Source organism: Venturia canescens, chromosome 3 (assembly GCF_019457755.1).
Source record: "Venturia canescens isolate UGA chromosome 3, ASM1945775v1, whole genome shotgun sequence".
NCBI classification, from domain to species: Eukaryota; Metazoa; Arthropoda; class Insecta; order Hymenoptera; family Ichneumonidae; genus Venturia; species Venturia canescens.
In genome coordinates, this window is record NC_057423.1 from 7,322,153 (window position 1) to 7,346,116 (window position 23,964).

The window sequence follows — 23,964 nt, forward strand, 5'->3', positions numbered from 1 at the left end:
ATTTATCACCAAGTTTTTCAAGACGCTCGTCCCACGCCGTAAATCATCTGGGAACGCTCCAGCGACCGGGCAAATACAATGATAAGTGGAAAAAGGGAAAAAACATTGGCGAAAAGATCGAGCGAGCTGATAACGAGGAACGTGCTCAAGGCTTTCGTCCCTGAACCCACTAATCCGGAGGCGCCACTTCACGGGGTCCGGGAGACCCGAGAATTCGTTTTTACCCACCTCGGAGTGACGCTCGCTCGTCGAGCCTCACGTTATCGTGCTAATCTCCGTCAGTCGGTCGATATCAGTCGACTCGAACGTATCAACAGATACGAGTCTCGCGTTGTTTGTTTTGCTCGCCATAAAGATACTTTTTATTTATCCTTCTTCGCATTTTTTCCGCTGCAATCGAGGTGACGTACTCATATTTTTTGCTCAAAATTACTCTTTTCATCCTACCATTGTTGATAACGTGGATCGTTGTAGTTTCCTCAACTATTCACCGCTCGCGTCGCTCGACTCGTGCGACGTGCATCGCGCGCTTGCGCGTTAAACTCAACCTTTCTGTACCATCTGTACTAAATTTTTGTCGTTTATTTTCACGCTACAAAACACGGCCCCGATTTTATAAGCACTGACGAAGCTTTTGAAAATGCTGATTACATTCTTGGAGAACGATCATTTTTATGGGTGTCTAAATTGGCTCGATTTTTACTTCCTAACTAAAGATGTTATCACTCTAAATTAATGTCGAAGTTTATTCATTCAATATCGTAAAGAAATTTTTTCAACTTCTCTCTTGATGAACGACATTACGAGCCATTAAGGAGTTTCGGTACAGGCGATACAATGTTGCCATGCTAACCCATGCTAAAAAAATTAAAAAATTCAAAAAGTTCAGAATTTTATAAAATTTGGTGAACATATTCTTTAGTGCCAAATTTGACTATACAAATTTTTTAAGATTTTTCTTCTACACAGTTATCGAGTAATTGATCACTAAAGTTCACGTGTATAAGCATAGCGTTTCCATATATATAGGTATACATTCCGGGCATAAGAAATCTGCTTTAATGCGTAATTATTCGATAACTAAGTAGAAAAAAATTTTGAAAAAATTTGTGTTTTCGCACTTGATGTTGAAGAACATTATCACCAAATTTCATCAATTTCTTAACATTTAGACTTTTGTACCGAAACTCCTTAATTCGTCTCTGGCTAAAATACTGTTGTTTTCATGTAAAAAGTCACTTTGAAGAAACGAAATGATGAATTAAGCAAATGTGAGGTTACAAGTGCTCGTTTAACCAATTTCGTTAAGGAGGGTGGCTACCGACGATACAATGTTGCCATGCTAAACCATGTTAAATACATTAAAAATTTCAAAATTATAAGAATTTAATAAAATTTGGTGAACATATTCTTTAGGGCCAAATTTGACAATACAAATTTTTTAAGATTTTTCTTCTGTACAGTTATCGAGTAATTGATCACTAAAGTTCAAGTTTATAAGCATAGCGTTTCCATATATATAGGCATACATTCCGGGCATAAGAAATCTGCTTTAATGCGTAATTACTCGATAACTCAGCAGAAGAAAGTTTTGAAAAAAATTGTCTCTTCGCACTTGATGTTGAAGAACATTATCACGAAATTTGATCAATTTCTTATCAATTTGACGAACGTAGCCACCCTCCTTAAATCTTCGACGCAATCTTTTTATTACTAGTAAGACAATCGTCTCGAATTTTTTCCCAGAGCTTCGCTATACACTTCATTGCTATTGTGTACCTTTCATAAACTTCGTAAGAAGCGTTCATTCTGTGTGTTTTTATTTTAAGCACATTTATCTCAATAACCAATAAGACAAATCCTTTGAAATTTGATTTGCGTGTCAGTCGCGACTAGCCATTTAAACTCTGTGTAAATTTCAAGACTTTCTTAATAAAGTTTCGTGCATGAACTACCTTAAGACGGTTATGACTCTGCTCGTGTAGAATTCACCCGATTACGAAGCGTTACATAATTTGTCAACAAACCTCGTCTGCGCCCTCGGCTCAGCAGAGGAACGAGATAATCTCGAGACGATACGAAGTTTGAATTTTCGATGGATAAATAGAGATTAACGTGGTCGAATGTGTCAAGAAATAACGATGAGTTGAGAATTAGAGAGAGAAGAAAAAGGATTTTTGAAACTTTCACTTGAAGTTAGTCTCTCTCTCTCGCTCGTCTAACGATGAGAATTTGACGTGTTGCAATGACACGAGAACCGACGAAATATAGTCCAAATCGATCGAGCATGATTCATAAAACTGGATAAATTCGTTGTACCGAACAGGAGGAATCCTCGAAGAATGTCGACTCGTATGATGAGAGGATTCGTCGCCGGAAGTACGAGTTTTCGGAGATTGGGCAATACTTATCGTTACTCGTCGACCGAAAGGTTAATCTTTTATTCCCGTTTACAATGTCGAAAAATAGATAAGTGTCAATGAACATTTTTTAGTAACGAGCCTTTCAAATATTTGACGAAACTGGTTAAACAGGCTTTTCCGAAAAATACATTTTCTAAGTCTCCTTCGGGGGATTGAGTAATCCGGCCTCGGCAGAAGCACTTTTTCCTGAAATTGCGTCAAGCCGCGACGAACCTCAAAAATTGCCTCCGGCGAGTTATAAAAACTAGAGAACGGAAACACAACTTTCGAAGTGAAATTTTCCCAAGAAATTAGTTTCGTCTCCGAAAAGCCAGTTTCTTCAAAATTCGGATTACGAAATCTCGTGTTATTCTCTCATGGAATATCGCGGGGAAAATTTTTAGCGCAGATTCATGCGGAACGTACGATCTCGTGGTGGTCGGTGGCGGTATCGTCGGATGCGCAACCGCCCGAGAAATGCTCGTCAGACATCCGCAGATGAAGATCGCAATTGTGGAGAAGGAAAAAGCCCTGGCGATGCACCAAACCGGACACAACAGCGGCGTTGTTCACGCTGGAATTTATTACACTCCCGGCAGCATAAAGGCAAGCTTCGTTTTTAAACAAAACAACTCTTAGCTATTACGAGGGGATCGATGAATTCCGAAGGGAAATTTTCTTACCGTTCATTTTTCTACGACGCGCCGTTACTGAGATATCGGCTCATCATTTTCTCACTGACAACGGGACGTCGCAAGAAAAAGTTAGAAACGACTTTTCTCTTCGGGATTCAATGGCCCTTCGTTCCACGGTAATTCGAACACAAAAATTTGACTTTTGTTTAATTTACAGGCAAAACTCTGCGTCGAAGGGCTCAAACTCTCTTACGAGTATTTCAACAAAAACAACATTCCTCATAAGAAAGTAGGGAAACTGATAGTGGCCCAGACACCCGAACAAGTTGCACGAATAAGTGACCTCTATGATCGTGGCTTGAAGAACAACGTGCCTGAACTCGAGATCATCGAAAAGGAGTGTATACCGGAGTACGAGGCAAAATGCAAAGTGCGGATTGCCAGATGACGATATTTACGATTAAAACTTATCTATTTTGAGTAAATAATGAAAAATGAAATGAATTTCGGAAGTTGATTCCGAAAACTGCACGAATTCGGTGAGAAAATGATTTGACGTTTGAAATAATGAAAATAGGGAGAAAAAGCAATTTGGTCACCGTGGACGGGGATCGTCGACTGGGGCCTGGTCTGTCGACACTTTGCCGAAGAATTTCAAAAAAGGGGGGGCAAAGTTTATCTCAATTACGAAGTAACCGGATTCACGGAAATGACGGAATCGAAAGGGGGCACGGGGGAGTTCGCTCCAATCGGTGTGAGGGCAAAGGATCGGGTGAGTCCGTCAATATTTTCGATGGGAATGATGCCAAAACGTTGAATTTATAAACTTTTGAATTTGGTCGTCAGTGCATCGAGAGCAAGTATGTTCTGACTTGCGCCGGTCTCCATTCCGATCGATTGGCCGTCATGACCGGATGCGACGTCAGCCCTCGCATAGTACCGTTTCGTGGCGAATATCTTCTGCTGAACGATGACAAGAAGCACCTTTGCAAAACGAACATTTATCCGGTGCCTGATCCGAGATTTCCTTTCCTCGGTGTTCACTTTACGCCGAGAATGAGCGGGGACATCTGGCTGGGACCTAACGCAGTTCTGGCACTGGCCAGAGAGGGTTACAAGTTCGTATCCGTTTGGTCCAAATTTCACGGGAGCAAATTCCATGGGAGTCGAAGAAAATTCAAAGAACTTGATGTTTTTCTCTTCTTTTGAAGATGGACGGACGTCAACTTGAGAGATTGCATCGAAATGGCCAAATTTCCAGGGCTTTACAAACTCTGCTTCCGGTTTATCGTCCCTGGAATGAAAGAGGCGGTTAAATCGATATTTTATCCTCTCGCGGTTCGAGATTTACAAAAATTCATACCAGAACTCACCTACAAAGACGTTAGAAGGTTCGTACAAAGGAATTTTGTGTCTTAAATTCTGAGTCGTAAAGTCTGTTTTCCACCAAGCTTCGACCTGATTAGTCATAAACTTTTGAAGTTTCCTTTCCATTAGCTCTCAACACTGTAAAACTAAGAAACTTTTTAATTTTCCATTCTTTCGAACCAAACAGGGGCCCCGCCGGTGTAAGAGCTCAGGCGATGGACAACGACGGTAAGCTCGTCGACGATTTCGTTTTCGACAGCGGTAACGGAAATATAGGCTGCCGGGTGGTGCACTGTCGAAACGCACCCTCCCCAGCTGCGACCAGCAGCATGGCCATTGCCAAATACATTTCCGACAAGCTCGAGCAAGACTTCCAATTTTGATAATTTCCTAGAACCGTCCTCAAATTCGTGTTATTTTGTAAAAAAAAAATATTGAGCCAAAAAAATATCGATGTACCGATAAATATCGTGTTTTTTCTTAACATTTATTGTACGAACGTACATAACGTGAAAATGTACATATATATATACACGACTATTTGTACGCGAAGGATGCGATATGTCGTCGGATTCTAAATGCTTTGATTCGTCCTTTTCGTTTTCTTTCCTTTGATCGATTATCAATTATTTCCCCTAATTACATATTTACAAAAGAAATCAAACACAAGAACGACAGCGACACGCTGTCTGAGCATTTTTAAAAAATTGAAGCCTACTCGTCGAGGAGATTAAAAAAATTTCCTACTGTTCGATGTCTTCATTGACTTTTATCAAATTATGCGAATTCCATGCATCGAAAGCATCAAACTTCGCCCAGCAAAGTCCCACGCTGCTGTCACATGGAAACCCATATTCGAGAGCACAACCATGTATTCGCACATTGCAAACATGGAATACACTGAAATCAAACGTTGACAATAATCTTGAGAAAGTTATTAACTGTGTGAAATTATTACGGGTGTACAAATTTTCCAAAACCTTTCTACGTATTCTAATATAAAAATTCTATTTTCTTTGATTTTGCATGCCGAACTTATAAGTTCAGACTATGTAATTGAGAGTAACATGAGAAATAAAAAAAGCCTCACCGAATGGTTCGCAGTAAGCGTTGTGTCTCCAGAAGAAATAGCAAGCGGCAAAAATTGACGCGACATTGAGAATTAAGGATCTCGTTTTCCAGCGTTGAGAAGTCGTCTCGCTGTGATCTTTGGCAGAAGCTCGACAGTGTTTGCTGATGTACCATGCAAGGGACATGTGTACCAAAGCCATAATCAGAAATGTTATGAACGAAAGTTTGTGAAATGCTGAAAGAAAAACACCAAAATTTCTACACTCATTTTATGGCCAAATTGATCATTTTTACTTCAATTTTTGTGTATCCTCTTGCTGAGTCAGCGATAGAGTAAATTGGATTCGAAATTCTGCAGAATTTTCCTGGCAAATCAGGTAAGAGTCATTAAGTTTACGGTAAATTCATGAAAATATCAAGTTATGAATATCAAAAATCCAGTGGCCGACTGACAAAGACGATGATTTCGTAGTAAATCAGAAAATTTACCTTTGCTGTTAATCATGAATAAATTTGGTTGTTTTTATGAAAATATGAATAGACCGTTAGAAAATTTTATAAAATTCATTGATTCATGAATTAAAATTTAGAGTCATCTGTCAACAGTCCTTGTCAAACTTTCACCAAAATAGTTAGCGAATTATAGAAAATTTAGCAACAGCAAATAAACAGATACAGTAAATTCAAAAGGCATACCATAATTTTCGTTAGAGGACCAGAAGCTCAGTGTCACCAAAGCTGTGTTTTCAATGCCATAAGAAATGAGAGCAAAGTTTTTGATACCTTGCGCCCAATTGTAAACGACATTAGTATAATAATGATAGTACATGGAGAGAATAATGGCTCTGATAACAGCCTGGGTAGCGATAGCTGCTCGCCAAACATCCCGCTGCGGTTTGTAGTGTCCAATAGCAGCAGAGACAGATGGTAAAATGTTATAAACCTAAAAGAAGCCATTACGATGTTCCTTAGTCATGACAGCGATGAACAAAAAAGAAATTGATAAAATTTGATTATCTTCTCCTTACCTTACAGTGAGTCGAAGTGGCACTTTCGAAATTATAAAGGACGGAGTAGAGTATGCAAAATGCAAAAGCAAAAAAGGGCATGGAGACGGTAAACCAGGCGATTTTCGAAAAAGAGATGACGATTCGGGAAGGCGAAGGGTCTTCGTTTATGAGAGGCTCGTATTCCGAACCCGTACGAAATTTATTCATGTTTCTCAACACTTTAGTTTGATCAAGTTTTAAGTGATTAGAAAACTACATAAATCATAAAAATCGGTATAAATCTTGTTATCTTAATTCGTGAACTTTGCTACTGTTGCGAGAATAGTAACAAATGTATAACGAATAACAGCTCGGAAAATAATAATAAAAAAAATAGAAGGAAAAACTAGCCTCACGTTGCAACCGGAAACCCATTCGCGTCATTCCTTACCGCGAACTCCATTCGCCTTCTTGTCGCATCGCAGTCACTACTATCGTTTCTTCTTCAAATATCACCGATAACGAAGCTTTCTCATCGTTTCCACCGTATGGTCTACCGATCGCCTACAAACGCCACCTTTCCACATATACCAATATTCGTTTGATAACACAATAATGGAAGCCAACGAAATGTTAAAACACCCTTACATCACTACCGCGCTGCCGCGACTAAAGGTGCCTGTCCACGTGAAAGCAAATTTTGAAAGTTGCTCTCGAGAGTACTCTCACGACTGAGAGTAAGACGCCTGCAGTTATTCTCGGCAGCGTGTCCACTGGCGAGTACTACTCTCGAGAGCGACTTTACTCTCACGTGGACAGGCACCTTAACGCGACTGCTACGTCGCCATCTTTAAATATTTCGTCTGTTATGTTGTTTTCCATGCGCGCGCATACACACGTAAGCGATCTTCAAGGTTCCTAAACTACACACACTACACACAAGTTGTCTCATCCCCACTTTTTCTGTGACGTCACAGAGAATCCTGTGCGTGCGACGACACAGAGCCACACAAATTCCGTCTCACTCACTTTGCTCATGCGCGTTTCATGGCAGGCAGTCTGTAGTAGGAGCGGGTGATCTCTACAGTCTCTACAAAACAGCTGTGTACCGAAATGTTTTTCAAACCATCCAACAAGCACCTTGAAATTCCATTCACCTTTAAACTGAAGCCTCGCACGTGCTTCTCGCAGTGTTGCCAACTCCTACGGACCGTCCCCCCCCAAAATCCATCTGAAATCCCCCTAAAAACCCCTATTTTTGAAGAAGCGCTATATTCCTTCGTAACATTGAATATTGCTTAAAATTATACTTTTAAATAAAAATAAACATTTTTATAATGAATTTTATTATAATAATCTAAAAAATATTCCTGTAATGAAAATTTAATGAAAATATCGGAAAATAAAAACATTGAACAAAAAACATTTAGTGAGAATTAAATTATCATTTAATTTACACCATGTAATTTTTACAATGGAATAAATACAAATAGTGAAAAATGTTATTTATAATAACAAATTAATAAGAGAACAATTGACATTTTATTGTAAGAATTTTTTTCCCGCGTCTTCATATTTCGCCAATGTAGTTATCGAATATTTCGTCGACAACATCGACTGAATCACATTGTTTCTGAGTATTGTTTGCATTTTTGAAATCGTACATACTAACGTTGAACATTTCGAGCATACGGGCAGAAGGAACAAATTTGACGCAAGATCCGGATTGTCTTTGTAAAGTGAACCGTACCATCATAATACTTTGCAGTACTTCAAGAGACAGCTTATTTCGTAATTTATTTTTAATTACGTTGTATGTCGAAAAAGCGCGTTCGACACTTGCATTTGAAATCGGAAGTGTAAGTAGAGCCATTGAAAATTTGGCAATGTTTTCAAATCGCTTTTGACCAGCAGAATCATAATCTACAAAAACGGCTGAATAAAATTCAACGGAATTGACTGTATTTGGCCACGATTTATTTTGCAATTGATTCCATTCTGACTCTGTCTCATTCTTATTGCCGTATAAGTGAGTGCGTTGGAATTTTGCAATAATACCTGTTAAACTGGGTTTCATTCGCGATAATGCGATTTTAGGATGAAGATCGGCCATCGTCTTTAGGATAGATAAGTTGTCCGGCAATCTTTTTTGAACCTCTTGAGCCAAAGTACAGAGAAATTTTTTGCACCTTTCTTTAACATCCAATAATTCTGTTGGTTCAATATCTTGAGCAATGACGTGAAACTCGTAGCCAAAATACATTGCTGAAGTATGCATTAAACAAGATTGAAAATCGAAATTGATCAATTCACTGTCAGTTAATTTCTGCAAGCTCGATGGTACAACGAGCTTTTGCAGTAAGTTTTTGAACATCAAAAAAAGATCCTCAAGTAATTTCGTAGGTTCTACGTAATCACTTTGAAAAAGCAAATTTAATTGCGTTACACTTTTCAGTTCGTATTTTAAAAAAATAAGAAAAGCTTTGTAGGGTAACCTTATCATGATGTTGTATAACTGAGCAGCCATGTGACAATTGTCTTCTGATTTTGCAATTGAAAATAAGAATTGCAATTCTTCCCACTGATTTAAGATGGTATCGATAGCCTCGGATCGAGCAAGCCAACGAGTTCCGCTAAGACCCTGAATTTTATTCGGTTTTCCACTACCATTAATTGTTTCGTACAAAAGCTTATATTTTTCTAACCGTTTGGGGCTGTAAGAAAACCAATTATGCGTTTCTCGAACCAAAAATTCTAATGGACGAGGCAACATTTCCGATGCTTTTTCAGCGCATAAATGAAGTGAGTGACAAACACATGGCATAACGATTAGGTCATCTATTTCACGCTTAAACAAAGCTGTAACTGAGTTGTGTTTTCCAACCATCACACTCGCTCCATCAACGCCAATGCCGACCATATTTTCAACTTTTAAACCATCTTGTTCTAATTGAAGTTTAATGGCACTATGCACACTTTTTGCATCGGCATCGATTAATTTGATTAACCGATAAAACGTTGTAACCACTTCTCGTTTCTCGAAAGAGAAAAATCGCAACATGATACACAACACCTTCTGCGTTGAAAGATCAGTACTCTCGTCGATTATGAGTGAGTATGGACCGTCGCCAATTTCTTGGATAAGTTCTTGGAGCATACAAGGCCCGAGGACGTTCTTGATCAACATCGAACATTTAGTGCGATGGAGTTTCAAATTCGAAATTATATGTGACGAAGGGTCCAGCTGCGGCAGAATGTCGATCATGTGATTCACAGTCTGCAGTGAACTATGTTCTGCAATAAATGCAGCAATTTTCAATTCGGCGATCTTCGTTGCTTCTGTCAGAACTGGCTCAAATGTTGAAGTCAACGGTTCGAATGTCTTTGCTGATTTGTCCAAGGATACAGCTTTTTTATGTTTTTCTGTCTTTGCGTGGTTCATCAAATCCTTTTTGTGAGCTTTCAACGATATTCGACAATATTTGCAGACCGCAGAACATGTATCAGTTGGATCAGGCCCTAGCCAACCTATAATGTAAACCACAAGACATTTAATAATAATAATAAATTATGATATTTATCAATATCAATTGCGAAAGTCCATATAAACATTAACAAATGTTTAAAATAGTTAGTCGGACCATCACAAATAAAGAAGAATTAAAACAGTGCATACTTGAAGAAATATTAAAACATTAGGTGAAAACACATTGGAGGAAACATTAAAAGTATTAGAGGAATCGAAGGAGTACGAGTGTCTATATACTGATGAAAAATTGTAGGAAACTAAGCAAGACGAGGAGGTGAAAATGGAATCAAATTGAGGTTAACTACCTGGAATGAAAAGGAAAAAAGAAACCAGTGAAACTACCACCAAATGAAGCTCTTAATCAAACACATTCTACGAACCGAACCAGAACACACTGGTTCACATAACTTAAATTACCTTTTTCAGGAAAAAACTTTGAAAACCTCGGTTGATCTGCAAGCTTTGAAGAAATCCCTGTGTAGTAAACATTCATCTCATAGATTAAACTAACCGAATTGGAACAATCATTATTTTGAGTTGATTATGTTTAATAATCTTGTAAACGTAAAAACTGAATCTATTTTCATTCGATCCTCGTTTTTCACTTTCAACTTCCACGTATCTTTATATGTATCTTTACATACAACCGTTTTGTCGTTCGGACAGAGCGTAATAATTAAACATAATATTTAATAGAAAAAATTGAGAATGAATATATATTTTATTCGAATTTAGAAAATGCATGTTAACTAACCTTGAAGCGCTGAATCGGTCTCCCAACACTTTACATATTTTTGCAGATATTTTTTGTTTTTTTCTTTTGGCATGCTGTAATGAATTTGAATATAAGTTTGAATTATTAATACCTTTTTTATTTTTTCGCTGATACTTCAAAAAACGAAAATGACTTACTTTGCAATCCGAGAAGGTACGCGAGCGAGCAGAATCAAGAGACTCGGGCCGTGTTCCGATATTGACTGTGACTGTGAGTACTGCGAGTATTTGCTTTGGTATTCGCTCCGTGCGCGTAAACATACTACTTTGAAAGTGAGCGTGTGTCGTGTATACGTATTCCTCCAAAAACGCCGGAGTCCCCTTTATGGTGGCGCTGGCAGTATGCATGAACACACTAATACTATTAGTGTAGTAGTATTAGATTTTTGGCTCCGCCCACGCGCACAGAGCGAATAGAGATGGTGCAGATTCGATAGAGGGCAGGTCGAAAGTACTCGTGGCGCCTCTAATGTCATAATTTATAAGTTTTTGGGGTAGCACTTTCAATACTTTGATTGAAATATAATCATAATAATTGAATATATATATATATAATAATAATACAATAATGATAAAAGATCCCCAAAAATTTTCACTTTTCACCACTAGTGGCGCGGTAGTCTACTTGTACCATCCCTATAGGGCTTACAGTACTCACAGTATCGGAACACGGTCTCGGTCTCGGTAGAATATTTCGTCTTTAACACGCACCGAACACTTGAAAACTCGAAATGAGAGTAGCCCTTAAAAAATTCCCTAGAAAAAAGTTGCCCCTAAAAAAACCCCCAAAAAAAAATTGCCCCTAAAAAAACCCCTAGGCATCTGCGTTGCCCCTAAATTTAGGGGGAAAACCCCTAAGTTGGCAACACTGGCTTCTCGGCTCATTTAACTCATTTTCAAGTACAACTAACGTCCGTTCAATGCCTACGCGGCCATGGACGATGAATGAAACTGAAAAATGTTTTCTTAGTGCTTTCTAAAAATTATCACAACGTCTAAACATCTGTTTTTAAGAATACCTCGTAGCAAGCTCGATATCTTTCCCACTAAAGTTTTGATCGAGCCAAAATACCAATCCTCACAATAAATTATGAGTCATAAACGCAATAATCGCTATTAAAGTCAAATTTTGGCGACATAAACACAGACGCGGAAGAATATTTCGTATCAATAACATTGTTTGGGTTTTAACGTTCACGAGATTTGACATGCGTTCCGGTGTGTTGCGTGTGACAGGATATTTGTGTTCGACGTTGTGTTATTCGCATGTTTGAGTTTAACGTACTCATTGCCGGGATCTTTGAGTTTGAGATTATTTTTGTGCGTTCTTGAGTTCGGGTAACCGTCTAGAACGCAATTTAAGTGAAACCCGGAAATTTTTGCATCATCATTATTTCAAAAAAATTGTTGTTCCAACCCACAATTCTTTTCCAAATGAATCTGAATAAGAAAATTGTACAGAGCTGACTATTTCTAGTCCAAATTTAAAAACTATTATCATAACCCGAGTACCGCTTACAGTTTGAAGGTTAAAATAGGCAAAATCATTTAATTTCGTGTCATGCCGTAGCGCGAGGCCTTCGAGCCACAAAAGTATGAACTTGATTTCGGAGACTCAGCGTGAAGCATCTTCGTACAAGAAATAAACTCGTCCGTTTCGATATATGGAGGGGCAAAAAAGTGAGCTGAAAGTAAAAACGTGGAGCAAAAAGGACGAGAGTCGTGAAACGCGCGCGATAGTTCGTCGCATCCTGGAAAGTCCGATAAGAACGAAAATAGCACGTACTTCGAGAATAATGGAGCGCTATCAATACCGTACAGGCATATTTCCACTGTTGAATCCACTCGTGAATCGCACTTTGACATGCGTATGATAATTTATCGTCAAATGCGGCGTGGTATGGCGAACGCGGCCGGGAAAGCTGCAGTAGCAATTCGTCTCCGGGAATTGTCGTTTGGAGAGAAAACGCGAAAATTTGTAGCTTCTTTGCATTTGAAAATCGGCCGAAATATAAGCGCGGAAAAAATGGTGTTAAGGGGGTTATTCGCTTTTTTGACTTTCTTGATGCTGCAAAAACGAATGAACGTTTCGAGTCAATCCCCGGACGTTGAACCAGTAAAATCGCTCTGTCGACAGTATCACAGGTACGGCGACCGTGACCTTGCAAACTTTTCGTATCTCCACACCTCAAAAGGCTCGTAATAACGACGACATTTTTCATGCTAGAATCAACGACACCAAAGAAATTAGCTACGTCGAGGAATATTACAGAACTCAATGGGGCAGTCTCGTCCTTGCGACGAGAGTCAACTTCCGAAAAACCGTACGTAGAGCCACAATTTTCCATAAACTCGACGCCGAGGAGGCTACAAATCGAAAAATCCTTTAAGGGAGCAACCGAACCGGTTCAAAAGGTCGAGCCTCCGCTCGACCGTCGTTTCAACCATCGCTGCCAAATTTATGCGCGTCTTCATTCGAAGTTAAATTCTCAACAGAAAATCGTTCTTTAAGGGGGCGGGGGAGGGGTCCTGCTTCAGAGAGTGAAAAAAATCGATCGTTTTCGGGAATACCTCGCCATAGTGAACTTTTCGGTATCGTTTCAAGGATATTTCAAAAAGTCGAAAACGTTTTTCAACCCTTACCACTCACACCTCAAGTTTCTGGCGTAATAGTCACACGGGGTCCAAAGTGCCCCACTCACTTTGGGGGACGATAAATAATTGAAAAATTGTAAAAAAAATAAAACAAAAATACTGCAATGTATTTTGAACCTTTAAGAAACGACCGTAACGATTTTATTCTATTCGTGTTATTTTTAATATTTAAAAAAATGTCAAAGAAAAGTATTGCAGGAAAAATGACTCTTTTCACAAAAATTGATGTAGAAATCGTAATTTTCAATTTAAAAAAAAAAAATCAACTCGCTCTATAAACCTGAGAAATCACGCGTTCAGGTAGTATTAGTTAAATTTGTCACGCTGCGGTGGATCGGACCCCGGATCTTCGCACGGTCTGACTCGATCGACTATCAAAACTGAACTAACGGGCCCTTTCAAATACGGGGTGTCTAACGACCTGAAAAGTCATGAAAATTCTCAAATGTCATGAAATTACACTCGGACCTGAAAAAATCATTAAATGTCATGAAAAATTACCAAACAACCTGTTTTTTTAAGATCTCTGCAACGCTCATTGTCATTGTCGATTTTTTGGTTTTCTTCAACATGATTTCAAAATTCGCGGGGTGGCGACAATGTCTGGTTCGTCAATACTCATCATCGATATAAAAACGAATATCGAATGAACAGTTTGTAAGAAAAAAAAGATTCTTTATTTCAAAATAAAATATCATTTCTTTGTTATTTTTATTGAATTTTTTATAATTAAAAGATGAATAAAAAGTATCAGAACCACAAGAAAAGTCATGAAAAATTCCTGTTCCTTGACTTAAAAAGCCTTAAAAGTCATGAAATTTCTGTTCTGGTCAAAATTAGACACCCTGAAATAATAACGATGAGGCTCTCTTGTCAAAGGTTCGAACTGTCGACCGAGGGGACCACAAGTCCCATTTTCTCGAAATTTCTATTTGGTACCGTCGGTCCAAAAACGGCTGGGGTCCAATATACCCGGTGTGACTATTAAGGGTTAATGTGAGAAATACTAATTTGTGCGTGGTCTGATCGTCGAAGTTTATACAACGTGGAGACCGTAATTATTGGGTGGGAAAAAAATCCCAATTTTTTTCCACCCTCGTGCATTTTTCTTCCACACGAATCTACAAAAGCGCGGAAAAATAGTGAAATTCTATATTCGCAGCGCGTCGAAGTGACATTTTTCTTAGAAGCGTTTTTTTTCCAAACTCCCTTAAAAAACGGCAGTTCACGGAGATTGCATCATCACGGAATACCTTTTATTTTTGGGAATCAGTCCGAAATTCAAGTGACCGAATTTCGAATAAAGGAGTGCCTTAACGTTGCGACGAATTCGCGTTGTTTCAAAGCGTCATTCTAAAAATGGAAAAACTGAGTCATTCGAGTGAAAATCATTGTTTGCAAGCTGGTCACTGTTCGCTTGGGAACTAGTTTCATTAAGGTACAACTGGATGGATAGGCTCGACGAAGAATTATATCTGATTGGAATTTCCGTACTTCGTGATGCAATGAAAATCTGAAAAAATTCAACAACATTTGGAAAGCTATGAACAACAATGATCAATAATAATATTGCCCAAAAGTTAATAACAAATCGTTTAAACAGTTAATTATTCAATAATTTTGCGGTGATCTATTTTTTTACGAATCAAATGTGTGTATTTTTCCTAACGCTCATGAATTTTTTCACAATATTCGTGGATTTTTGAAATTTCTTGAAAAAATGTTGAAAAAAATTTTTCAAAATTTGAATTTTGGATATGTTTTAGAAGACATATTTACCATCAGTTTTGAAAAGTCTCAAGGTTACCGGATCAAAAATGTACAAATAGAGCCCTTGAAAAATTTAAAAAAGGGAGTTTCAAAAATCCACGAAAATTCTGAAAAAAATCATGATCATTCGGAAAATTGCGCACATTCGATTCGTAACAAAAAAAAACAACAGGTCACCGCAAAATTATTGAATAATTAATCGTTTAAACAATTTGTTACTAACTTCTGGGCAATGTTTGATAATCGTCGTTCATAGCTTTCCAAATGTTGTTGATTTTTTTCAGATTTTTATCGCATCACGAAGTACGGAAACTCCGATCAAGATATAATTTTTCGTCGAGCCTACTCATCCAGTTATACCTTAACGTGGCCAAGCAGTCGAGCGAAAAATAACGTCCAGGCGCGAGACGAGGCTTCGGAGCCAGTTTCGGGGCCCGATGATCCGTAGCGGTCCCCCTGCTCCCACAGAGGGACCTTAATAAAAGAGAATTTAGTAAGCGGAGAGCTCCGCTTTCCGGCTCTGTTTCAGGTCGTAACGAGGTGGATGGTGGTCGAAATGTGTTGCGAGGGCTACGAGCCCTCGCAGGCCGGGGACGAGGGTCCGGAGCACTGTGTCCCGGTGTGTCCGAGCGGGTGTCCGAACGGGGTCTGCGAGCGTCCGAACTCCTGTGTCTGCGGCCCCGGCTACGTTTCTTCCGTGGACAACGCGACGAGGATGAGCGAGTGTTTGCCGCAGTGTAGCAGCGGTTGCGTCGGCGGGAGGTGCGTCGCGCCGGAGAAGTGTTCGTGCGAGTTCGGATACGATGTTTCCGAAGATTCGACGGAGTGCAAGCCGTCGTGCGCCGGAGTCGACGCCGGAGGCCCGGAGCACTGCGGCGACGAGGGCATTTGCTCTGCGCCGAACGTCTGCCAATGTCAAGATGGTTTCGGGCCTCCGGACTGGAGTCCTCCGAGCCTTTGGAGTCACGCGACGAGCGCGGAGAAGCCGAGCTTTCATCACGCTTCCGAGATTAATTGCCTCCCGAAGTGCATGCCGGAATGTGCCAGTAACGCATTTTGCTCGGCCCCGAACGAGTGTCGCTGCGAGCCCGGATACGAGCCGGCCAGCGAGCACGAATGCCGTCCGGTTTGCGGACAGCCCTGTCACAACGGTTTCTGCGCCCGGCCGGACGCGTGCGAGTGCCACCCGGGCTACGCGCCCCACGGGATCGTGGGCTCGAGCCTCTGCGAGCCGGTCTGCGAGGAGGAATGCGTCAACGGGAAATGCGTGGAGCCGAATCGGTGCGAGTGTTTGTCCGGCTACGGGAAGCTGAGCGTCGAAGCTGCCGATCACGCGTCGATAAACGTCTCGGCGAACGTTTGCGTTCCGAATTGCCACGAGGCGTGCGGCAACGGAAGTTGCGTCGCGCCTTATCGGTGCCACTGCAACCCTGGTTACGCCTTGAAACACTCCCAATGGGGATACTCCGAATGGCAGACTTGCCAGGCCTCCTGTGACCCCGAGTGCGACTACGGATTGGACTGCATCGCGCCGAATAGGTGCTCCTGCGAGCCCGGCTTCGAGCTGGTGCACGGCTCGACGTGCGAGCCGTCCTGCATCAACGTGGGGGCCGGCGGACCAGAAAATTGCGGAGACTCGGGCACCTGCGTCGCACCGAATACGTGCCAGTGTCGAGACGGCTACGCGCCTCTGCGCTGGGCCTCGAAATTGACGGAGAGCACCCACCGACCCAAGCCGGTCTTCCACAGCCGCTGGGATTACGACTGCTTCCCGGACTGCGAGCAACCGTGTCCGGAAAACTCGGCTTGCATCGCTCCGAAGAGGTGTCACTGCAGCGACGGTTATCAGCCGAACGACCCTCACTTCGTGACGAAATGTTCTCCAATCTGCGAGCCACCTTGCCATCACGGCTTCTGCGAGCGTCCGAACGTCTGCCAATGTCTCGATGGCTACAGAGCCAACGGCTCTGTTAGCTCCAATCTCTGCGAACCAGTTTGCCAAGGTGGCTGCGTCAACGGAACGTGCGATCTGCCGAATCTGTGCAAATGTTTCCCAGGCTACGATAAGCTGATGACTCGATCGGAAAATCTAACTGCGTTCCTACTCGCTGACTGCGCTCCTATGTGCTTCCCTGATTGTGGAAATGGGACTTGCGTTGCACCGAATAAGTGTGACTGCGATCCCGGCTACGTCGACATCGTAATTGACTATTACTGGGATAGCCTGAAAATTTGTCAGCCTGTTTGCAATCCCAGCTGCCACGGCGAACTATTTTGCGCTGCACCCGATCACTGTCAACTGCTCGATACGAGGGCCCCACATTTGGAGGCTTTTCAAACGAGAATCGTTGAATTTCAGTCAAAGGAATGTGGATACAACGGGTCGTTCGCTGGGACGAGCAATCGCACCTGCGAGTGCGGTTTTCATTCGGATCTTGGCGAATGCACGGAGCCATTTCTCTGCGCTATTATAATCGTTAATGACACTGGATCGGCGGAGGAATTCAGGCTCCTTGAAAAGTCCGTTCACTCTTTTCTTGTGATTCTTGTCTTATTGAACTTCAGGCACTTTTCACGCGCGCTCTGCCCTTCGACGGGGCTCGACCATTACGAAGTCCTGCCGGATTTGTCCCTCTCGGGTGGAGAAAATATGTGGAATTATCGAATCGTAGAACGGTCGAGATTTCGAAACTTTAAATGTTGTGATATCAGATTGGAGGAAAATCAGTTATTCGAAATTCTTATTTCCGATCGACTGTTTAGCAATCTCGAAAATATATTTTTCGGTAGTTTTCATTCCGAGTGAAATTTTAACGGATCGCGTACGAATGTCAAAAGTTCATATTTTCGAATTCAAAATGGAGAGTCGTTGTTTTGTAGACAGACCAGAATTTCGAGCAGCAAAAAATCGAAAGTGAATTTTTCGAGCCTGTAAAACTTGGATATGCAGAATAGCGATGGCTCGCAAAGGCGAAAGTCAAAACGGCGATGTTTGAAATTGGAGATCACCGGTCTGAGTGAGCGAGTGAGTGAGAAGCGTGTATTATCAGCTCCGCTGCATTTCTTCATTTTGATCGCTCGACTTTCTCACGTTTCGCCGTTCTGACCGTTCGCCTTTTTGGTCTTTGAATATTTCAACCTCAGTAATTTAGTCTTTCGTTATGATATTTTCGAAATTGCGAAAAATCACAGTATTGCTGACTGTAGTAATTTGTGAATGGGAAGAGCGATAGTCGAATTTTCGGAAAAATTCTTGCACTCTATTTTCGATGTAAACGTGCTTCGAACATCGAAGTTTCCACTTTATTTATTTTCGACATTCGAAGCTCTAGTTGAATTGATAGTTGAGTTGAAATTTTACTCATTCCAACATTTTCTTCCCGCCCGTCCCTCGCTCTTTCTGGCCTGGCTTTCCGTGCGCGTGGCTCCGTCGACACCCCGTCAAAACTAACGCGTTTTTCCGTCGTTTGTAGAATCGTTGTCCTCGACAGAACGGACCACGTTGCGGAATCGTACCGATCGGCGATGTCGTGCAAATACGAGTGTCGAATTTCCATATTCGCGAACGAGAGTCTCGAGAATATTCGTGACGAGACGGAGCAATGTTACGCGATAAATCTCCACGACTCGCAGACCGGCCTCGTGTCCAATGTGACGGAGAGTCTCGTGCGGATCGGCGCAGCCGGGAAAACCGATGGAAGTTTCATCTGCTTCGTGGATGCGAGTCGGTATTTCACCAGCGACACAATAACGGTCGTCAAAGCCTCTTAACTTCTCTTTAATCAGCAGGTTTCCGGTGCGAAATTCCGAAATCCGAGGAAAGAAGAGCCGCCGGGGTCGCCGGCGCTGGTATCATCGCTGGCGGAGTATTTCTCGTGGCCATTTTTCTGGCTCTCGCTCTCTCGATTTATCTGTCGCGAAGGAAAATGCACAAGCTTTTCGGAGGTTCGGATTCCTCGATTATTGATTGACTTTTTCTACAAACTTAACGTCCGAATGATTTTTCAAAAAATCTTTTTCTTAGTAGGATTGAGGCAGAAAGATGAAACCATGATGGAGCGATCGGAAGCCACGGATTCACCGTTTCACACTGACGATGCTTCACAGCTATGAATTTCGCTTTGTCGTATTTTAAGTTGAACTCGAATCAAGCCCATCTGAATGGAGACTTTCGGTGCACAAATTTCAGCTTGCCTAACTCACTCGGATGTTTCAATCCATTTACTCTTCGTTGGAGTCCCATGTTTGAGTGGTTTTAATAAATGAAGTGTAATCGAATTCGTATCGACACTGCGCAGGCTACTTAGGATGAGTCAAGTCTCTGAATCATTAAATTAGGACACAATAATTAATAAAATTGCGTAATCGCATTCTGATTTTTGGAATATTCACAATTTTTCATCATTTCTTCCACTCCCCACAAAATAACGAAATTAAACGAACCGAGAAAACAGAAAAGTGTGGCTTTTCTACACAAAGAAAAGATGACTCAAAGGTTGATAGAAAGTTCTCAAAAAAACGCTTGAAAATCAGAGCTCCGGGCCAACTAATTTCCCTCAATCTTGCATACTTTTTGTGCACTGGATTGAGGAGATCGTAAGCTTCTTAAGGAACGAGCTTCGACCAATTTACTCGGTCGTTTGAGACTATAAACTTGTTTCTCGCAAAATTCCTTAACCCACGGACTTGGCTTCGAAAATTCTCTGCAGTAATTCCGTACCAGTCGACTTTTTTACACCAGTGATGACGCAGGAAATGAGCGAGGAAAGAAGAAGCACGTGGAGTGTAAAAAGCGTCATTGACATGGTGAAACGCGATTGTCAGCCGCATCCTGGACCGTTTGATAAGACCAAAAATAGCTCGTAGTTCCGTAAGAATTCCCCGCTATCGATACAACACAGGCAAACTCGTTCGCGCACATCGATGATGAAACGCGTCTTCCATAGGCGAATGATAATTTATTGGGGAAATATGGCGTTGTGCGAGGACACAAAGCACCGGCAACAAGTAGTCATCGCCGGTCTTTTGATATTCTCGGATGTAAAGAAAACGGTGTGAAGAAATTTATACTTTTATTCAGTATTGTAACACCGTTTCGTAGACGAGTAAAAAATATTGAAAAAGGCACATTTTATCGTTCGAAATGTGGTGCTGCATGAGCTGCTCAAACCCGAACATGGCGTTGCGAGGATTATCCGTTATCGTGACGCTTCTATTCCTGCAGAGACGAATAAGCGTCTTGAGCCAAACTCCGGACCCTCGACCTGCGAAATCGCTTTGCCGACAGTACCACAGGTATGATCTTCGACGAATCCTAAATTAATCTTTACCGCGCGTTGAATCAGTCATCGCAAGCCTAACTAATATTGAGGAAGTTCATCCGGGATCGAGTTAGTCAGAAGAAAATTTATTGCGACTAGATTAGGAGGTCCAAGGAGTTTGGCGACGCCGCGACCTCGTAAACTGTCTTAGAACTCTTATTGACAGAATTGTTGACGCTCGTTCATCTCGTAATCAGTGTTCAAACGTTTGGCATAATGAAAACATGGCAGAAGCGTATAAAAAAACAAGTTTTTCTCTTTCTGTTGCAACGCTGCCATCGTGGAAGTAACACACGGCTCAACCTTCCAATAGTCACAATTTTTCGAGAAAAAAATCATCAACTGCGAGCTTTATAAGTATCGAATGGACTTTACGAAGCTGTAAACATATTCTCCAGATATTTTTCTATCACTTATGAAAGTTTGTGCAAAAACTGTTTGTCGATGCCTGCAAATTTAATATACAAAGACGGGAAAGCCACCGAAACCTGCAAGAGACCGTGTTCATTTGGAGAATCCGTTTAAATTTTTTTTCTCACGAACAAAGCATCCTCGGGCCTCGAAATTTTGACAAAACATTTTTTATTATTCATCACTGCGTTCAAATTTTTTAATCGAAATTCCTTTGTTGAATCGATTACCAGATCAACTTCCTTGCAACATTCTTTATCTTTCAATATCAGTAAAAAAAACAGTTTCGCTATGTCAAAGCCATTGGCACACTCGAAGGCCATTGGCGCACTTGTTCTGCATTGTTTTACAAAAAGTCTCGAAATACACGCATCCCATCGAGATAGAGCTCCGGGAACGTAACTTCGCGTGGTTCGTAATAACTCGTACTAACGACCAGCATATTGTTCAATAAATCGCAGACCTCAAATTATTTACGTTCGACTAAGTTATGTTCCAATTGCAGAGTCAACTTCACCACGATGGTGACCTTCATGGAGGACGTTTACGATGACTATGCTTACTATGACCCTCATATGATAATACCGTTACCGAAAAACAGACTCGCCTCCCGAATAGAGGTTCGTAGAACCGAGTTTATTGAATAATCGCGCAGCAAAAGCGCGGTGTCGAGTGGCGAATGACATCGTAGGAAAGCGTTGAACGTGAAAATGATTTTTCCAGACCCATACGAAATGGAGCGTAGTCGAAATGTGCTGCGAAGGTTACGAGCCCTCGCCCGACGAGCAGAGTCCCGAACACTGCATTCCGGTTTGTCCCAGCGGCTGTCACAACGGCGTCTGCGAGCGACCGAACTCCTGCCTCTGCGACCCCGGCTACGTTGCTTACGTGGACAACGTAACGCGTTTAAGCGAGTGTTTGTCACATTGCGAGAGCGGTTGCGTCGGCGGTAGATGCGTCGCACCGGAAACATGTTCCTGCAACCGTGGATACCAGCTTTCCGAAGACTCGGCGAGCTGCAAACCAATTTGCAACGCAATGTGGCGCTACGGCGAAGACGGCTGTGGCCACGGAGGCTCTTGCGTTGCGCCTGACCTCTGTCAGTGCCGGGATGGTTACGCTCTTCGGGAAAAATACTTGAGAGAGCTGAGCCCATCGATGAGAGAGATGGAGAAACCGACCTTTCCCCAAGCCAGTTTGATCGATTGCGACCCACTTTGCGAGTCCAAATGCCCGGACAATTCGACGTGCACTCAGCCCGACGTTTGCGACTGCGACTCCGGTTACGAGCCGCACTACTCGAACGGCTGGCTAAAAAAGTGTCTCCCAATATGCCAGCAAGCCTGCCACAACGGCTTCTGCGTCCAGCCGAACGAGTGCCAGTGTCACGAAGGCTACAAAGAACACGAGTCCCTTGGCTCGGTGGTTTGCGAAGCGGCCTGCGAAGGGAACTGCGTCAACGGAAAGTGCGTTTCGCCCAACCGCTGCGAGTGTTTATCCGGCTACGAAAAACTCGTCGTCCGTTCGGCCAATCAAACAGAAGATTCCTCCAACGTTTGCATCCCCATTTGCCAGGGTGGATGTGGCAACGGAACTTGCGTTGCCCCCGACAAGTGCCACTGCAATCCCGGCTACCGAGTTCCCGAGTCCGCTCACAACTCGTCCAAAACTTGCCGACCAACCTGCAGCCCAGGATGCAACGACGAGTCCGTCTGCGTCGCACCGAATCACTGCCAATTGCGGGATACCGCCGTTGCCGAATACCCGTCCTACCGGACGAGAATCGTCCATTTCTCGTCGAAGGAGTGCGGCCAAAGCGGCTTCTCCTCCGAGGCGAATGGCAACTGCACGTGTCGGTATCGATCGGATCGGAGCGACTGCGTTGAGCAGCTTCACTGCGCCGTCATTCTCGTCGAGGAGACTAAATCCGTGGAAGAGTTCAGACTCCTCGAAAAGTAAGTCGACTTTTGTGGCTTCGTGTTTGAGAAACTGAATTCTCAAGACACGATACACTGAGAATATTTTGATTTTTGCTGCTCCTTCCAGACTCGTTTTTCACGAGCAAACGACCGAGAAACTTCAAATCTACGATTCGAACGTCGCGTGCCGGAACGAGTGTCGAATCTCCATCTTCTCGAACGAGACTCTCGAAGATGATGCTGCCGATGTTGAACGCTGTTTTGCGATAAATCTCCACGACGCGAAAACCGGCGTTCTCTTCAATGCGGCGGAAAATCTTGTACCGATCTCCGGGAAAGTGACGAACGAAAGTTTCATCTGTTTTGTTAAAGCTGGTTAGTACTTTAGCCCTGTAATACTGAAGACATTGAACTGCTCTCAGGGACTCTTTGATCGCCAGGCTTTCGGTGCAACGTCCCGAAGCACGGAGAGAAAGGGACCGGTGGAATCGTCGGCACTGGCGTCATTGCCGGTGCCATTTGTCTGGTCACCATTATTTTTGCATTCGCCCTTTCCATTTTCTTCACCCGAAGAAAAATATGGAAACGCTTCGAAAGTTTGTAATTTCCTGGCACTCAATCTCCACACCAAAGTCTATTAATTTGCACGGCCAATAAATACATTTTGATCATTTGGCAGGTTCGTCTCGGAAGAACGAAACGACCATGGAAAGATCGAAAGCTACGGATTCCCCGTTCTGCACCGATGAGGCTTCACACCTCTGATGCAGTTTCACCCTTAAAACTTTCTGATTCCGAGCTCGTCCGGAAATCACTACTGCATTGGGTGGTTTGGAGCCAAGTCAAAAAAATTCATTCGATTGAATTAAAATACACTTTTGAAATAAATAATTGTTTATAAAAAATCATTTTTGAATAAAAATATCAAGAGGAGAAGAATTTTGAAAAAAACTTTAACGAAGCTCAAAGTGACTCAGAGCTCCATTGTTAATCAACTGCTTTCACAATATTTCTATTGGAAATCATTTGCGAAATAAAAAATTATGAACTCTTTTAAAACTCCAGCGAATTTCATTCCCCCAATTTGCAGCATCCTTCAAGTTGCTTTTTCGCATAACCA

General features: G+C 42.0%; 4 protein-coding genes across 11 annotated transcripts; 2 read left to right on the forward strand and 2 right to left on the reverse strand.

The window, feature by feature from the left end:
* The first annotated feature begins 248 nt into the window (after window positions 1-248).
* Window positions 249-4,871, forward strand: L2HGDH (L-2-hydroxyglutarate dehydrogenase). 2 transcript variants are annotated; one of them, XM_043413923.1, is made up of 8 exons: window positions 249-401; window positions 2,327-2,431; window positions 2,807-3,008; window positions 3,255-3,467; window positions 3,615-3,809; window positions 3,884-4,155; window positions 4,249-4,428; window positions 4,593-4,871. In XM_043413923.1, exons 2-8 carry the CDS (start codon window positions 2,343-2,345, stop codon window positions 4,786-4,788), a joined length of 1,347 nt encoding a protein of 448 aa, XP_043269858.1. In that variant the 5' UTR covers window positions 249-401; window positions 2,327-2,342; the 3' UTR covers window positions 4,789-4,871. The 2 variants fall into 2 exon arrangements, with proteins under 2 accessions (XP_043269858.1, XP_043269859.1); XM_043413924.1 differs by lacking the exon at window positions 249-401 and having other exon boundaries at window positions 2,812-3,008.
* Window positions 4,872-4,873: 2 nt separating this feature from the next.
* Window positions 4,874-7,282, reverse strand: LOC122407602 (post-GPI attachment to proteins factor 2-like). 5 transcript variants are annotated; one of them, XM_043413926.1, is made up of 6 exons: window positions 7,114-7,282; window positions 6,917-7,029; window positions 6,505-6,738; window positions 6,173-6,419; window positions 5,496-5,711; window positions 4,874-5,305 (listed from the first exon to the last, which is right to left on the reverse strand). In XM_043413926.1, the coding sequence occupies exons 2-6, from the start codon at window positions 6,926-6,928 to the stop codon at window positions 5,178-5,180; spliced, it is 837 nt and encodes a 278-aa protein (XP_043269861.1). In that variant the 5' UTR covers window positions 6,929-7,029; window positions 7,114-7,282; the 3' UTR covers window positions 4,874-5,177. The 5 variants fall into 5 exon arrangements, with proteins under 5 accessions (XP_043269861.1, XP_043269862.1, XP_043269863.1 ...); XM_043413927.1 differs by having other exon boundaries at window positions 6,917-7,042; XM_043413928.1 differs by having other exon boundaries at window positions 6,505-6,704; window positions 6,917-7,282.
* A 706-nt stretch (window positions 7,283-7,988) lies between these two features.
* LOC122407603 (uncharacterized) lies at window positions 7,989-11,553 on the reverse strand. Of its 3 annotated transcripts, none has more exons than XM_043413930.1 (4): window positions 10,907-11,119; window positions 10,749-10,822; window positions 10,412-10,468; window positions 7,989-9,993 (listed from the first exon to the last, which is right to left on the reverse strand). In XM_043413930.1, exons 2-4 carry the CDS (start codon window positions 10,819-10,821, stop codon window positions 8,036-8,038), a joined length of 2,088 nt encoding a protein of 695 aa, XP_043269865.1. In that variant the 5' UTR covers window position 10,822; window positions 10,907-11,119; the 3' UTR covers window positions 7,989-8,035. The 3 variants fall into 3 exon arrangements, with proteins under 3 accessions (XP_043269865.1, XP_043269866.1, XP_043269867.1); XM_043413931.1 differs by having other exon boundaries at window positions 10,412-10,454; window positions 10,907-11,118; XM_043413932.1 differs by having other exon boundaries at window positions 9,896-9,993; window positions 10,412-10,454; window positions 10,907-11,553.
* A 130-nt stretch (window positions 11,554-11,683) lies between these two features.
* Window positions 11,684-23,903, forward strand: LOC122407966 (uncharacterized). Its single transcript, XM_043414455.1, has 12 exons — window positions 11,684-12,913; window positions 12,996-13,092; window positions 15,723-17,713; window positions 18,667-18,917; window positions 18,983-19,138; window positions 19,221-19,275; window positions 20,318-20,488; window positions 21,431-21,545; window positions 21,649-22,880; window positions 22,972-23,219; window positions 23,285-23,440; window positions 23,524-23,903. Exons 1-12 carry the CDS (start codon window positions 12,633-12,635, stop codon window positions 23,607-23,609), a joined length of 4,839 nt encoding a protein of 1,612 aa, XP_043270390.1. The 5' UTR covers window positions 11,684-12,632; the 3' UTR covers window positions 23,610-23,903.
* The last annotated feature ends 61 nt before the right edge of the window (window positions 23,904-23,964 follow it).

What these genes read in the sequence shown, in the direction of transcription:
- LOC122407966 (XM_043414455.1), top strand. Translation starts at nt 12,633, where the DNA reads ATGCGTATGATAATTTATCGTCAAATGCGGCGTGGTATGGCGAACGCG. An exon ending in GACTCGCCTCCCGAATAGAG is followed by an intron (nt 21,546 to 21,648) that starts GTTCGTAGAACC and finishes TGATTTTTCCAG; the next exon opens with ACCCATACGAAATGGAGCGT. An exon ending in AATATGGAAACGCTTCGAAA is followed by an intron (nt 23,441 to 23,523) that starts GTTTGTAATTTC and finishes ATCATTTGGCAG; the next exon opens with GTTCGTCTCGGAAGAACGAA.
- LOC122407602 (XM_043413926.1), bottom strand. An exon ending in GTCCTCTAACGAAAATTATG is followed by an intron (nt 5,712 to 6,172) that starts GTATGCCTTTTG and finishes TTTTTCTTTCAG; the next exon opens with CATTTCACAAACTTTCGTTC. An exon ending in CGCTTACTGCGAACCATTCG is followed by an intron (nt 5,306 to 5,495) that starts GTGAGGCTTTTT and finishes GTTTGATTTCAG; the next exon opens with TGTATTCCATGTTTGCAATG.
- LOC122407603 (XM_043413930.1), bottom strand. Translation starts at nt 10,821, where the DNA reads ATGCCAAAAGAAAAAAACAAAAAATATCTGCAAAAATATGTAAAGTGT. An exon ending in GACCGATTCAGCGCTTCAAG is followed by an intron (nt 10,469 to 10,748) that starts GTTAGTTAACAT and finishes TTTACTACACAG; the next exon opens with GGATTTCTTCAAAGCTTGCA. An exon ending in AAAGTTTTTTCCTGAAAAAG is followed by an intron (nt 9,994 to 10,411) that starts GTAATTTAAGTT and finishes TTTACATTATAG; the next exon opens with GTTGGCTAGGGCCTGATCCA.
- L2HGDH (XM_043413923.1), top strand. Translation starts at nt 2,343, where the DNA reads ATGTCGACTCGTATGATGAGAGGATTCGTCGCCGGAAGTACGAGTTTT. An exon ending in ACACTCCCGGCAGCATAAAG is followed by an intron (nt 3,009 to 3,254) that starts GCAAGCTTCGTT and finishes TTTAATTTACAG; the next exon opens with GCAAAACTCTGCGTCGAAGG. An exon ending in CTGGCCAGAGAGGGTTACAA is followed by an intron (nt 4,156 to 4,248) that starts GTTCGTATCCGT and finishes CTTCTTTTGAAG; the next exon opens with ATGGACGGACGTCAACTTGA.